This window comes from Buteo buteo, chromosome 2 (assembly GCF_964188355.1).
Source record: "Buteo buteo chromosome 2, bButBut1.hap1.1, whole genome shotgun sequence".
NCBI lineage: Eukaryota > Metazoa > Chordata > Aves > Accipitriformes > Accipitridae > Buteo > Buteo buteo.
The window spans coordinates 26,640,076-26,653,744 of record NC_134172.1 but is presented as its reverse complement, the minus strand read 5'-3'; the positions used below and the strand labels follow the sequence as shown (position 1 = coordinate 26,653,744).

At 39.6% G+C, this 13,669-nt stretch overlaps 1 protein-coding gene across 4 annotated transcripts in view; it reads left to right on the top strand.

The window, feature by feature from the left end:
* The window catches only part of CDK6 (cyclin dependent kinase 6), a 219,728-nt gene that overhangs the window by 173,140 nt on the left and 32,919 nt on the right, over positions 1-13,669 (top strand). For all 4 annotated transcript variants that reach the window (XM_075049354.1, XM_075049339.1, XM_075049327.1 and 1 more), the window contains one exon: positions 3,053-3,162. In XM_075049354.1, the coding sequence (XP_074905455.1) occupies positions 3,053-3,162 (110 nt within the window). The remainder of the gene's footprint in view (positions 1-3,052; positions 3,163-13,669) is intronic.

Below are 13,669 nucleotides of genomic sequence, written 5' to 3'. Positions count from 1 at the left end.
GTGCTTTTCAGGAGAAGACCCTGACCACTAGAGGAGTCATCTGTGGCATTACTTGTGTGCAAACTGACATTTAGTACATTTTGATCCCTTTCAGGTTCACATTTTGAAACACAGACTTGCATATTATAAACCATAAATGTTACTTGGTCACTTCTACAATTACACAGTAATGACAGAGTATATCAAAACAGCTCAACACAGATTACTTCCTCTCTGACTATAAAGCAATCAGGCATTTGCTGGAATTTAACTCTAAGACTTTGGAAATAATTTTTTTTTTTAAGGGCTAAGTTTCCAAGTTACTCAGAGTAAAATCTCCCAGTCCCCTGTGTATGCATGCATGGAGCGTAGCAGGGTGCAAATGCTTGGGGAACTGTGCCAGTAAGTGGTCACGTGGGAGAAGCAGCTAACATGCTGTACGCTTCCGCAGCCTTCTGAAAACAGCACTGTTCCCCCTGAGCAAGCACCCAGGGACCAACTATGAACTGTGACACTTCTCTCAGGAAAGGAGCAGCTGCCCTGTGCCGCATTTCCCTGGAAAAGGGACTTCAGTTTGGGGCATACTTTGTCAGAATTATTCAAACTGTCTTGCAACCATGCATCCCCCAATCCTTTGCCTATGAGAGTGCAGAACCCTAATGTGGCAGGGCTGGTGGGATTGGGAAAAATAAAGTACCCTTTCACTCTGTGTGAGAAGAGCAGCGTGGATCTCAAACCAGGAATCGTGAGGTTTGGTGGTATTCCCGCAGATCAGAGATCACACAGCTCTTGCTCCTGACACTGCACCCAGCCACTGACAAACAATAATGGGTTGAAATTGTTATATCTAATTTCTCAAAGCACAGTTTCTTCAATAAGCTTTCCCACAGATGTACTGGGAGAATAAAAGTTCAGTTCAGTTTGAGAGGTATATCTGCATCAGGAAAAATATGTATGTGTTTTAGGAGGAATTCTCTCTGACTCAAATAGGGCAGCTCCAGTAAAAATCCCTGACCTTCAGTTACATTTGTCTTATTTCCCTAGAGTGAATCTCTGAATAAACTCCTCTGGTTTTCATAGAGGGAAATATTTTGGAAAAGCATCACTGGTATGGTACTAAATCAGGAACAAGACAAATGGAATTAAATAATGCCCAACTTCCACACAGGAACCTGTTTCTGTGGACAGGTATCTGGAATTCTAGCTTGCCAGTGCAGTACTTTGCACTGTGTTATTGAACTGTTTCAAAGACAAATTTTATGAATAAAGATCAAAGTGTTTAAGAGGACTGTTAGCAAATATGACCACTTGTGCAAATATCCGTGAACCTCCCTTCAATAGCCATTCAGTAGTTCCAAAGGCTGTCAGGGCATGTAATGATTGTAATTAATGTTGTATTTGCTTTTGTTTCAGCTGGCTTTGACCAGCAAATTCAGCTGATTACTTCCATTGTTATTTTTGCTTAGAAGACAATTATATTGTTATCATTAAAAAAAACCACTCTTCTTACACATTGCTTTGTACTGGTCTTGAAATTCAGAACTCACTATCCTAGTTAATATAATTTTTAAAGTTATTTTTATTCTTATCCTTGCACTTGTTTCTTTTCAGTGTTTTTGCTTTGTTTCATGCTCCTCCTGAATGCTGCATCTCCCACCTTTGTGTTTGCTGGAGAAACAAACCAATAATTGTTGAGACCCTTCCTGCCCCCAGATTAACAGTCAGATGTTTAAATTATAGCACACACTAAGAAAATGCTGGTATTTAGCTGATGATCATGTGTTGTTATGGCTGGATTATAACTGTATTCAGGAGCAGGGTACTCCTGTGTCTCTGAGATTATATTCTAGCAACATAATAGCTCACGCAGGACTCTGAAGAAGCTCCTTGTGTTCTTCTGTAAATATACTGAAGATACAGTCAGCCTCATCTGTATTTGGTCTACTTGTGGGAAACAAAAGGATAAATATAAACTGTCCCATCTCTGTTGTGGGTCCAATGTGGAGGACTCATCAAAGTACATCAATGGAGCAGTGCCAGTAAAATTCCCACTGGGTCTCTACAACATGTTGTGACACGACCACCAGGACAAGAACAACCTAAAAGCAGATGCTTTATGTGGCATATGTCCCTGGGAAAGAGTGTATCATTTGAAAATAAATTGTGAGAGAAGTTAGTGCTGGTCTACCAGCAGCACGTGGGCAGAGACAGTCACACAACTATAAAGGTCAGGAATCTGCCAAGGATCCCTGTGCTGTGTTGCTCAGTTGAAAACTGACAGTTTAACGTACCTCTGTGTGTGAGGAAACTACAGTGGACAGCACTGAATGCCTTTGGTAAGGGACAGCTTTGAGGAGGGTTTGACTTAATCTGTATCCAACTGATTAAAAAAAAAATTGTGTATTTTCTTCAATTTCTTCAGAGAGACCTTTTGAGACAGGTCATACATGTTTACCCAGCTTGGTCCATACACTTGAGCTTTTACAAGGTCCATACACCTTTTCTTTTACAAAAAATAATACATAAACTATGAAGGGCTTAGGACAGACATGGGTTGCAGGTTCTAATTTGTTCTATGGGTAAACCCACAGTATTCCCTAGCTTATTTGCTTCCAGTTTGGCTCTGGTGACTACATCTAAGGGTCTACAAAAGTTGTTCAAGAAAAGGAGGCCTTGTTCAATAGACTAACGTTTGCCCTATGGAGAGTCCAAATCTCCACTGGAAAGTGTTTGGGGTCTGTAAATTGCAAAAGCTTCAAAGAGTTGTTCTGGTAGTGTGCTGTGATACTGTTGGTTTACACCAATGCTGCACTCCGATACTGTATTTTTGTTGTACCCTGAACTGCACTGTTCTTGACAAGAAGTGGTCTCATTTCTCGACTCATCATCACTGCAGCTATCCATACTGAGATTTCCCATACAGGACCCTTTTCTACGCACTGGCCAAATCAGTTTGCCCTAACCTGTGAGATTTTACAATTTGGATTAAACTAAATGGGAGCTGTATAAACAACACTTACAAAGTTGTCATTCTGTAGCTGAGCTGTCTCTTATGTTCCTTTTTGTTTTACAGGTTGTTACTTTGTGGTATAGAGCTCCTGAAGTTTTGCTTCAGTCCAGCTATGCAACACCAGTTGATCTTTGGAGTGTTGGCTGCATATTTGCAGAAATGTTCCGCCGAAAGTAAGAAATACAGTTTTATTTTCTTCATGTTTTTCATCCGAAATTTGAAAAAATGTGCAGTAATGTCTGGTACAATACACCGGATCATGTTTATATTGGAAAGGCCTGATAGGATGTTCTATTTGCAGTGCAAAATGTAAATACCCATTGTGAATTCATACTTGTTGCCGTCTTGGAGTCTTTCTTTTTCTGATGGGAGTCTGCCTCAGCTCTTGGTAAAGCCTGTATGAGCATTGGTAAAGCCTGTATGAGCATTGTTGTATTCCTGTTACACCTGAATCCAAATGCAGATAGAAGTGGGCTAGAGAGGCTGTTGATCCATTTGAGTAAAGCTGGATTCTGGAAAGGATTTACCCTGAGGAAGGCAGGGCATGGTGATCAGCAGAGTCTTCTTGCTCTGGAGTTCATGCATTGGAGCATCAGGTGTTAGCTTGTAGTCCCCTCTTGGCACATTTGAGATCTCAGAAGTCACTGTAAAGTTGATTTCTAGAGGTAGGAAACAGAGGTAGGATTTTTTTTAAGAATAAACTATTTAGCCTGAGTGTAGGGTAACAGAGATGTTAAATGTAGTCCAAAAAAAAGGTAAAAGACTCTTTTTTTTGGCTGGTTCGTTTAAATTGGCTATCAGAACTATCTTGTTACAAAATATTACAGCTGGATGCAGATGAGTTGTGAATGCGAGAGGAACACTTGTGTACTGATCTTTCCCCATGGAAGGACACTAATATGGAGGTTGTACCATATAGGGTGTGGAGAGGAACAAAGCCCCAAGAACCTTAACAAGGTAAAACTGTCTCAATATTAACCCAATCACATGCATTTTGGTTGAGCTTACTGCAAAAAAGTGAATATTGTCATCACCTGGGTGATCTCCATGTAGAAACTGTATAGCATTTTGTAACATCCACTGTGAAATCAAAGAATATACATAAAGAAAACATGAAAGAAAATGACACACTGGGCAGCCTAAAAAGCAAAATCAGTATAATTTACAAGAAGAAGCCATGCTGCAAGGGCCTTGAGAAACAACTATTTAATTTATGCAATGTGAAGTTCAAAATACTAGTTGAAGTCTTGCAAAATAACTTTGGGATTCTACTACTTATTAATGTTAGTATATGGAAAAATCATTTTTCTTGGGCTTCTTGCCTGGTCAAACGGCCTGGGTAGAATTATTATACTCCACCCTCTCTGTCTCTGACTCAGAAATGAGGTCAGAAAATGAGAAAAAAAAAAGAATGTGGATTTTAGGAGTATCAATTAAACCCTCCATGGCAAAGTTTTGAAGATTTTGTCTTATCCCATTTACTGCCAGGTTCACAATAGCATTAAGCCATTGATATTTTTTCTCATTTAAATAGCAGAGTCAACAACTTCATCTGCAATAAGAGTGATAGAGGACAAACAACTGAACACAGAACTTTGTTACATGCTTGAAACTCTCATTTTTTTGTCATTTAATTTGCAGTCTTCTGACAGATAAGAAATATTGCCATATGCAAGCACCACCAATTTAATTTTATTTTACCTTTTATGATATATGAGCCTCACTGACTCTCCAAATCCAACACAGTACATTGATTTAGGGACAGTTTAATTTTCTACTTGTTTACAAATACAAATATTATGTTAATATTACAAAATCAGAGATATATTTACTTTTTTTTTAATGAAAATGAGATCTGACTTGAAGCAGAGTTTGATAAAACCAGGACTCCTATTATTCTTGCCAAATGCAGGGTCAGTCTGACATTCTCAGTCCTAAATTTGGGAAACTGTCAAAAACTGTAGAGGTCAGGAATCTGCCAAGTCTGTATGTACTATGTTGTTGCATTGGAAACAATATGACTTTCGCATACTTCAGTATACAAGCATGATTCAGAAGACTAATCTCAAGGCTCATTGCCATAAAGCTACAATGAACAGTACTGAATGCTATCTCCATGGACTGTTGTGTTGGGTTAATGTTGCAATACTCTCTGTATGATATATGTTGTCTTTCTGATTCTCCTGATGGATTGCAAAAGAAAATCCATGTTACTGTGACCTTGATAGCAATAAACTGTAAAATTTTGCAAACTCCATGGATTATTTCCAAAAGATTGAATAAATGCAACAGCTATTTCTGCTGGAAAATGGTAGTGCCCTTGGGTAATCACCAATCTGCATTTCCACTGGTGCTGATAGGATAAGAGTACAAGAATGCGGCTAAAGCTTAGAAGTAGATGTTGGTTTGACATTAAGACAACCTTTTCTTTTTAGTGTCTTACTGGGTACAAACTTTTTGCCTTCTTTCCCCACTCTTTTTTGCTTTCTCTTTGAAAGATTTTAAAGCTCTATCAGTTTTAAGAAATGTATTGAGACTCCTCTGAGCTTTTTTACATCATGGAGACTTCACTGGAACGGGCTTAAAGATAAAACACTACACAGAATCACAAAACATATCAGAATGCTGTTTATGCCAAGAAGACATTTGACATTTTGAGTTTGCTAGAATATAGCTTTGTAGGCTGTTACAAACACAGTCAGGTTGCTGTAGGTTTGGACAACTATAGGAGAGAGGTGAGCTCTGTATGAATGGTCCAGTCCCTATGTTACAGCTTGCTATGTCTAAATGGAAGGCAATTCATTTAATTTATATCACCCTTAATCCAAAACAGTTTAAGACAAATGCAAACAAAGTATTTGTTTAAGAAATAGTTTTGAAATACACAAAAGTGTATAAAGGAATCATAGGCACAAAAAATAAAATAAATATATCTCTGTCTAGATACACCTAGAGTAAATTTGAACATCTCTCTCATCTTGGCTGATTCAGCTAAACAAATGACACTTCTCAGCTGAGGACTCTGGTCCTCCTGCAATCTGAGGTTTGTATAAAGTCATAGCTATATTTAAAACATGGACATTTTAATTATGGTGCAGATTTGTAGGCTTCTGCGTACGTGAATGCACAAAGGTTGTATCCTGAAAACCCTCACACAGATTCCCAAGGATGCTGCTCCACTCACAGATCAGCAATAAATTGCTCAGTAGTCAGGTATATGTGTTATGTATGCAGAAACTATTCTGCTTTGTGCATCTTTTTCTGTCCATGTGCACTGCTGATGAGAGCACCCCCAAATAAAGCATTACTTGAAAATTTCCTTATGTGGTAGTTTCAGTTTTTAAATTTCCTGTCTAATTAAGTAGGTTGCAGTGACTTCTAAACACGTTTCGATGGACTGTCCTTATATAACTTAAGTGTAAACATATTTGTCACAGTGACTGTTTTCTTTGTGATTTAAAAGCTATGGTGCATTGATAATAATAACCAGTAAGGAAAATTGTAAAGTATGCTATGGCTTGTTACCATATGACAAAATCCTTCAGAGATAAAACTGGCAGGATTGATGGGGGTCCAATAGCATGGGGGCATCCTTTGATACAGCAAGAAGATGAGAATTTTTTTTATATATATTTAGGTAAAAATAAGGATTACTTGCAAAAAGGTTTCACTCTTGAGGCTGAGCATTTTCCTGGCCAGAAGGAAGGGGCCTTGTACCTCCTACGTAGTGAACAACTCATTATAGAGAAAGGCAAACATGGGAGTAGCATCCACTTCTGTCTGGATACATGAAACTCTTCCAGCTGGCCCAAGGACTGCTGGCAGCTCCAAAGCAGGAAGCCATGACCAGTGTTTTAGGGAAGAAGGGACTGTCTCTCTTCTTGCTTGTAATACTTAATCAAGGTGAATGTTTGTGAGAGGGGCAGAAGACTGGAATCTGAATCTGGGTGAAATGATCTATAAAAGAAAGCAGGGGTCACCAGTCTTGGACTCTCTTCTGAGTAGGCAGTCTTGAGAAAAAAATGTCAAAATGTTTCAATGCGTAGTTCTTAGTGCATCTATATATGCCCAGTCTTCTAAACCACAATCCTGTATGATTGCAATCCTTCATTGACTAAGGTGTTAGTAGGTGTGTATGTGAGACTGAGTCAGATATCTATATAATAATTCCAGCTAGGCAAGTTTAACTATAATACTGCAGAAGCAACTGAGCTTGTCTTCCTTTGTAGTAAATATAGAGCTAAAAATCATCAGAAGAGACCATCAGTTTTTGTAGCCTACCTTATCTTTACAGCCCAGTACAGCTGAGGAAGTCATACATTTGAGAGTGGCCAGTGTTGTGGCTGCATGTGCAATCTTCACAAACATTACAGGTACCAATTCAACCCCAAAACTTGAAAGATGGTCCTCTCCCAAAAACCATTTCCACCTCCCCAAACCAAAAGTAGAACAGTATTATCTCAGTGCCCCAAGCTTCATCCAGCCAAGAGGAAAATTAATTCCATGCACATGGGCTTCTTACTGAGACTGTTCATGCACCAGCTCCGTGGTGTTTTAATCAGCCTGCTGTTGCCAAGATCATCAGTCCCAGAATTGCATAAGCCACAAGATTGGCACAAATAGCATGAGGTTATTATTTATTCATTTTTAAATATTAAATCATGGTTTTAACAGTTGTCTCATTTTTCAGCTTCCTCTGACAGGTCCTAATAGATGTGATACAGTTATTGCATTACCAACCATGCTTGAAAATTGTAGCAGCAGCAGAGACATGGGACTCTACTAAAATACCTATGATGGGACGAGTTCCCTGGTGGGCACAAACAATGGGCAGAGGGAAGCAAGCTATAGGCATATAAGTTATCTTCCAATGGTATAAATTTGTCCTATTAGGGGAGTTACATCATTGTGTGTAGAAAAGCCATGAGCCCAAGACTTTTTTGCTCTAGGTAATGTATACAGATGTGATAAAATCAAAGCTTAGAGCCTTGTCTGGTGATCAGGCTTTGATGTGAGCACTGGGTTTGGGACCTACAGGCTGCCTTTAATCATAAAACATTTAACAGATTTAAAAAGACTAGCAATATACACATATTCATTCTTAGATACAATGTCTTACAGTATAGAGTAATTGTAAAGCATCTTACACACTAAATTATAGTAAATCTTTATTCCCCTTTCCAAACAAGCCATAGGTTATTAGTAGAGTTTGAAATGCAACCATCAGATCCATTGCATGTACTTTTTCTGTGTTGACTAAAGAACCAGGTGGTAGGATAAGTCTGTGGAAGGAGACGAGGCACCCACCTGCCTCTGGATTCCACTTCTACTTGTGAGCAAGGGAAGAGCAGTCTGCTCTGCAGCTTAAATTTCAATTAATGCCTTGTGGGATAAATATGGTCAAGTGGTTGCAGAAGAAAATAGCCAAGTATAACAGGAACAACTGTTTTTAAGCTGTCTCCAAAACCTGAAGATGGCACTTCTATCACTGAGTGAAAAGAATAACTCTTTTTAGCTGGATCCTGTAGTAAAGTGTTGGCTTCACTGAAATCATTGCTGAAATTAACCCTGACTTCAGAGGGGATTGTAACCTCTGGAATTCAGTGTGACAGAGTGGCACAAAGAGTAGCAGAGCTATCTCTGTTAATGTGCATAGTACAGAACTTAGTTGGAGTGATCTCTGTAAAAGACAGTGTTGCAAACTGGCAAGGAGGAGAGTATATTGCATAGCGTTGTCCCAGCTTCCATTCCTTGCACTTCTTTCAGTGATCCTGAACAAGCTTTCAGTTGTCTTATCTGTGAAATAAACCTTGACAGGTAACTCCCAGGACTGTGAGACTTTCATTCAAAATAAGGGTCGCAGTGTATATGGGAGATATGAAGAACTGTCACTTGAAGAGCTGAGGCTGGAATTCACAGTGTCTCTCTTCTGGTCTTTATGAGACTATGTAGCCCAAGCAAAAGAGGGTGTTCAAGCTAAATTTGTAAGAATTTAAGCCGCTCTGCTAGTATGATTGTTGTTATCTGTCTGCTAAAATATCACAAACACACAAATAAAAAGGTAGCTTCAAAGGAAAACAGTCCATGAGTATGTGAGCTATGTGAGCATGTCCTTAACGCAGAGAAGGAGTTACACACTCCCATTTATTACCAGTAGGCAGCAAAGTGATAACTCATAACAAACCCTGGATAACACATAACAGGTTCTGTGGTGCTTTGAATGAGACAGGCAGCTTTTATGGTGGAAGAGACCTCCAGTCCAGTTCATCACTGAGTCTGTTCTTCTAACTAGCATCAGTTTCATCATGCACCCATTTGGTCTGAATTAGCTGTTCCTATAGGTGCTACTCTCTCACAGGTGTAGTCTTTTAAGGTTGCACTTTGAAAAAATTAGGTATACATCTGGCAATGTATGTTTAACAGCAGAACCACAGGTTCTCAACTGCTTAAGCATGTTCTTCATCTGGAGAATGAAGTAGAGAGGACAGTGGGCTTTGGGGAAAGCGATTCACAGAAATTCTGCTGTTGCAGAGAATTGCTTGGAAATTTGAAGTACTGTGTCCTTTACTCCAGACATATCCTGGGTCAGTCACTCCTTGTGATGAGTTACTTTGCTGTTGAATGGTCCTGAGGAACAGAAAATGAATCTGTAACTTTGCAAATGCATACCTGGCAGGAGGATTTATATGTACTAAGTGACCCTCACTTCAAATTAAGTTAACGGTATGTCATCACTTAAAAACGTTTTCCATTAATATTATTAAATTATCCAAAGCACTGAGGGAGCAGAAACATTCGTTGAAAGCCTGTAATCAACAGTAAAGTATCATATACTGGAACATTAGCAGCAAAATACTATGCAACTTAATATGGAGCTTGTTTTTCTAAGTACAGTACATATTCTTGCCATAGCCCAAGTGCATCAGTGCAGGCAAAGATGTGACTGAAGATACTTTTGTTTGGACAGGACCAGAAGAGAGAGACCACATATTCATACAACATGCCATAAAAGAAACTCTGTCTCAAACTGAAATCAGTGGATAAACTTAGCATGATTTATGTAGGGTAGGAAATCATGGAAAAATCACCAGGGTTTCTGTAGGGAAGGATTATATTCCTTGCCTTTTTAAAATGGTCTTTATTAAGAGTTGTTTTGGACACTGTTGTGAATTGTGACCAACCTGGGTTTTTAACTTCTTGCTACCTGTATGGATATTGCAGATGGTATCCTGGTCATGCTGAACACAAGAGAAAGAAAGGCAACTCTGACTGATAGTAGTGAAGACTTCAGTTTGGTTTTACCGTTCTGCACATACAATAGTACTGTGAGCAGAGTCTGAAAAGAGACTCTAATGATAATAAAGAGACTCTAAAATATGAATACTGCCATGTAAGGAATTGTGAGGCATACTTCTATGACACAGCTTTATCTCATTTCAGATGCATTTTAATTCTTTGTCAGTTATTTTCCTGTGCTTCAGCATACCTGATCATTCAGTCCTCACTGTTTTAAGAGGGCACTGTAGCTATGCAGCAGTAAGAATATTTTACTTTGCCTACTAGATCCTGTATTTCTCCATACAGTAAAGTTTCTACCTTTTTTCAGCTGTTAGCTTAACCTTCCCTTTTCGTGCTCTGTTCTCTTATTTTCAACACATTTCTGAAATGCCTTTCAAAAGCAGAGAGAAAAGAGAGCTGTAATATATTTTCAAATCTTCTTTATGTTGGAAAGAAGAGAGGAATAGAGGGAGCAGGAGAGGAATCTGTGAAAGGGAAAAAAAAAAAAAAGGATATATAAGTGGATATTGGGAGGGAAGGTGTAATAAAACCAAGACAGTACAGACATCTAAGCAAAAAGCAACAGCCATGAATGCTGCTTATAAGTTGGGTTTTCTGTATAAACTGGCAGACATCTTAAATGTGGTTAAAGAGAGAACTGTTCTCTTTATCATGCAGCAATTTTAAACACAGACTTTGCAATCATATTATCTGGTGTTTTCCAGTGAACCTTAAACCAACATATGTAGTGGACCAAGAGCTTGAAAGTGTAATCATTCATTTGTCTCTGCTCACAGTTATATTGTGGTAACAGGAAAATTAAAACAACAACTTTTTTTTCCTTTTCTGTTTTGTCTTTGTTTTAACAAGCAAAGGTGGATATTGCAGCTTAGAACTGTAAAAGCTACACAGCTTGATTTGCAACCTTTGAACCAAGGTACTGTACAGTTCTGGCCTGAGTTTGTTTTTGCCATTTTTGGAAATTATCTTGTTTTGTTACAAGAATGATTTAAGTTGTAAGTGCCATAAAAGTTCACCACAGTCCAGACCAACTGTACTGGGAGAAGGTTTGTTGCTTGGAAAGATCTTGTCAGCATTCAAAATTCTGTGCTTTGCACTTTTCCTCCTTTATTCTTTTGCCATTCATGTGCATATGGGTGTGTGGGAGGCTGATGGTTTTTCCAAACCAGACCTAATAAAATAGGATTTTTTCTTCCTCCCCAGATAAGTGGACAGCCTATTACAAAGATTTTTTTCAAGTATTTTTTAAGTTGAATGGACCCAAGCCACAATTTAGCTTAGTGACCTTAGTGATCTGATGGAACAACAATGACATTTTGCTTCAAACTTAACTAACAAAGGCAGGCAGAAGACTGCACTTGTTCATGTTATTCCAGTTTTCGGATAAGCAGGATTGTTTTCCATTTAATCTGACCTCCGAGGCAGAACTCTCATTGGCTTTGCGCAGAGGACAAATGCAGATTAATAGAGAGAAGGGCAAGCAGTCAGAATTATACCACTAATTACCGAGTACAAAATGGATGTGAGTTTCCAAGACAGCATCACCCCATTAAAAGTAAAATACCTTGGGTTTTGGCTCACATTTTCCCTCAAGCCTTTTCTAGCTGATATCTTTTAAGTGTCTACAGTTGGGCTGATTGATAGCCGTTAGTCAAATCCAGTAACTGTATTGGTCTGTGGTTGGAGATGAGTGGTGAGTGAGTGCCAGGCCATTCACTTGTGGTTTTCCTTCTAGCTTCCAGCTGTGCCAGGCTTTCAGTCAGAGGAATAGATCTGTTGGTAAGGGAAACCGTTGATAAACCGTAGAAACCAAAAACTGTCACTACCCATGACAAAAAAACAGAAGGGAACCTTGAGGCAGGGGTAAGACCCACAGAAACGGTGTTAGCTGACCAAGTTTAATTTGACTATTAAGTTCAGGTATGGGGTCACGTCAGGCCAGGCAGTGGCCAAGGGACTGGGGCCGGGTGGCTCTGGGCTGGCAGCTGGCAGCTGCACATAGCTCAAGCCCAGCAGGAGCTCATGAGAGAGCTCCCCTCCTGGAAAGCTTCCCGTAGCTTCTTCACATGCAGGTGGCACAGCACTCATCTGAAATCCCCCTGAACATGTCATCCTTAAAAAAATATACATTCCTTACAGGGGTGATATTCCAGTCTGTGACGATCTGGATTAGCCTAGCCAGAGGTCAGAGGAAAAAAGACCTTGTGGCTAGGAGAAAGACCACAACATGTCAGTCATGATGCAGATATTTGTAAGTCCTTGATATTAACATTGTAGCATTTGTAATGGACATTTGGAAATGCAGCTGGCAGCAGAAATGCCTGGGTCCCTTGTGCTGAGCTGTGCTCAGCACAGCTGCCAGCCAGTCGTTGTGAAGGTGCACCACCTTTGTGTCTTCTGGAGCGTCTCAAAGGCAAGTTCATTCCTGGGATAAGCCAGAGAAGCCTCAGGGCTGCTTTGATGGTATCCCCAGCTGCAGATGGCTTCCAGCGGTCACTCCACCAGCCAGAGAAGAGGAGAGAAGCAGAGCAATGTTACCCGTGCCCCTTCCTCTCCAGCCCAGAGACGGACAGCCAGCTGTACACTGCCCAAAGACTTTCCTTTTGAAAGGGTCTCCTGGCTCTTTCACACAGCTTCCCTCTTCAGGAACTTGGCTGAGAAAGGCTTTGCTTTTTGCCTAGAGTTTGGCTGCGGGAAGCTCTGTGTACTTTTGTTTGACTCGTAATAGAACCAAACATTGTTTTTATTTACTTTTCTCTTTCGTAAGAAAATGGCTACAAAAAGGTATTTAAACTCCAAGTGGGTGTACAGGATCCTTTCCTGGACACTGGTGCACTTGGAGAGGTGGGAGAAAGACTAGATTTTAACTGTGGCGCATGTTGCTGAGCTCCCAAGTGGGGGGGGGGGGTGTCCAAATTGTCTAGTCAGAAATTTTGATCTGGGCAGATTTACTGTTTTCTGTATTTGATTGTCCAGAAAAGAAATCTAATAATTAGCTACCATTGGTCAGTCGTAAAAACAGTATGTAATAGTTCAGAAGTATATAGGACAAATCTGTCCCACATTTGTGTTTTCTTTTCAACAGCTTCGCGCTAGCACTTCTCCATATGTATGTGCTCACCAAAGCTATTACATGTTCTTTACACCTAAAGAAAATGATGAATCTGCATGAGAGAAGTGGAAAGTGCACCTAAAGGAACAGACAACCGCAGGAGTTTAAAAAAGGCTAAGGACAGCAGAGCAAAACAACAGCATTCTGAAACATTGTACTATTTTGTACCAAGTATATAATTGGCTGTGAGAGGAGAGCTCAAAATGTCAGAGAGAAAGCAAAAGGAAGTTTGATATTTAGATTTCTGGAAAACCATTTCTCCAAGGGAA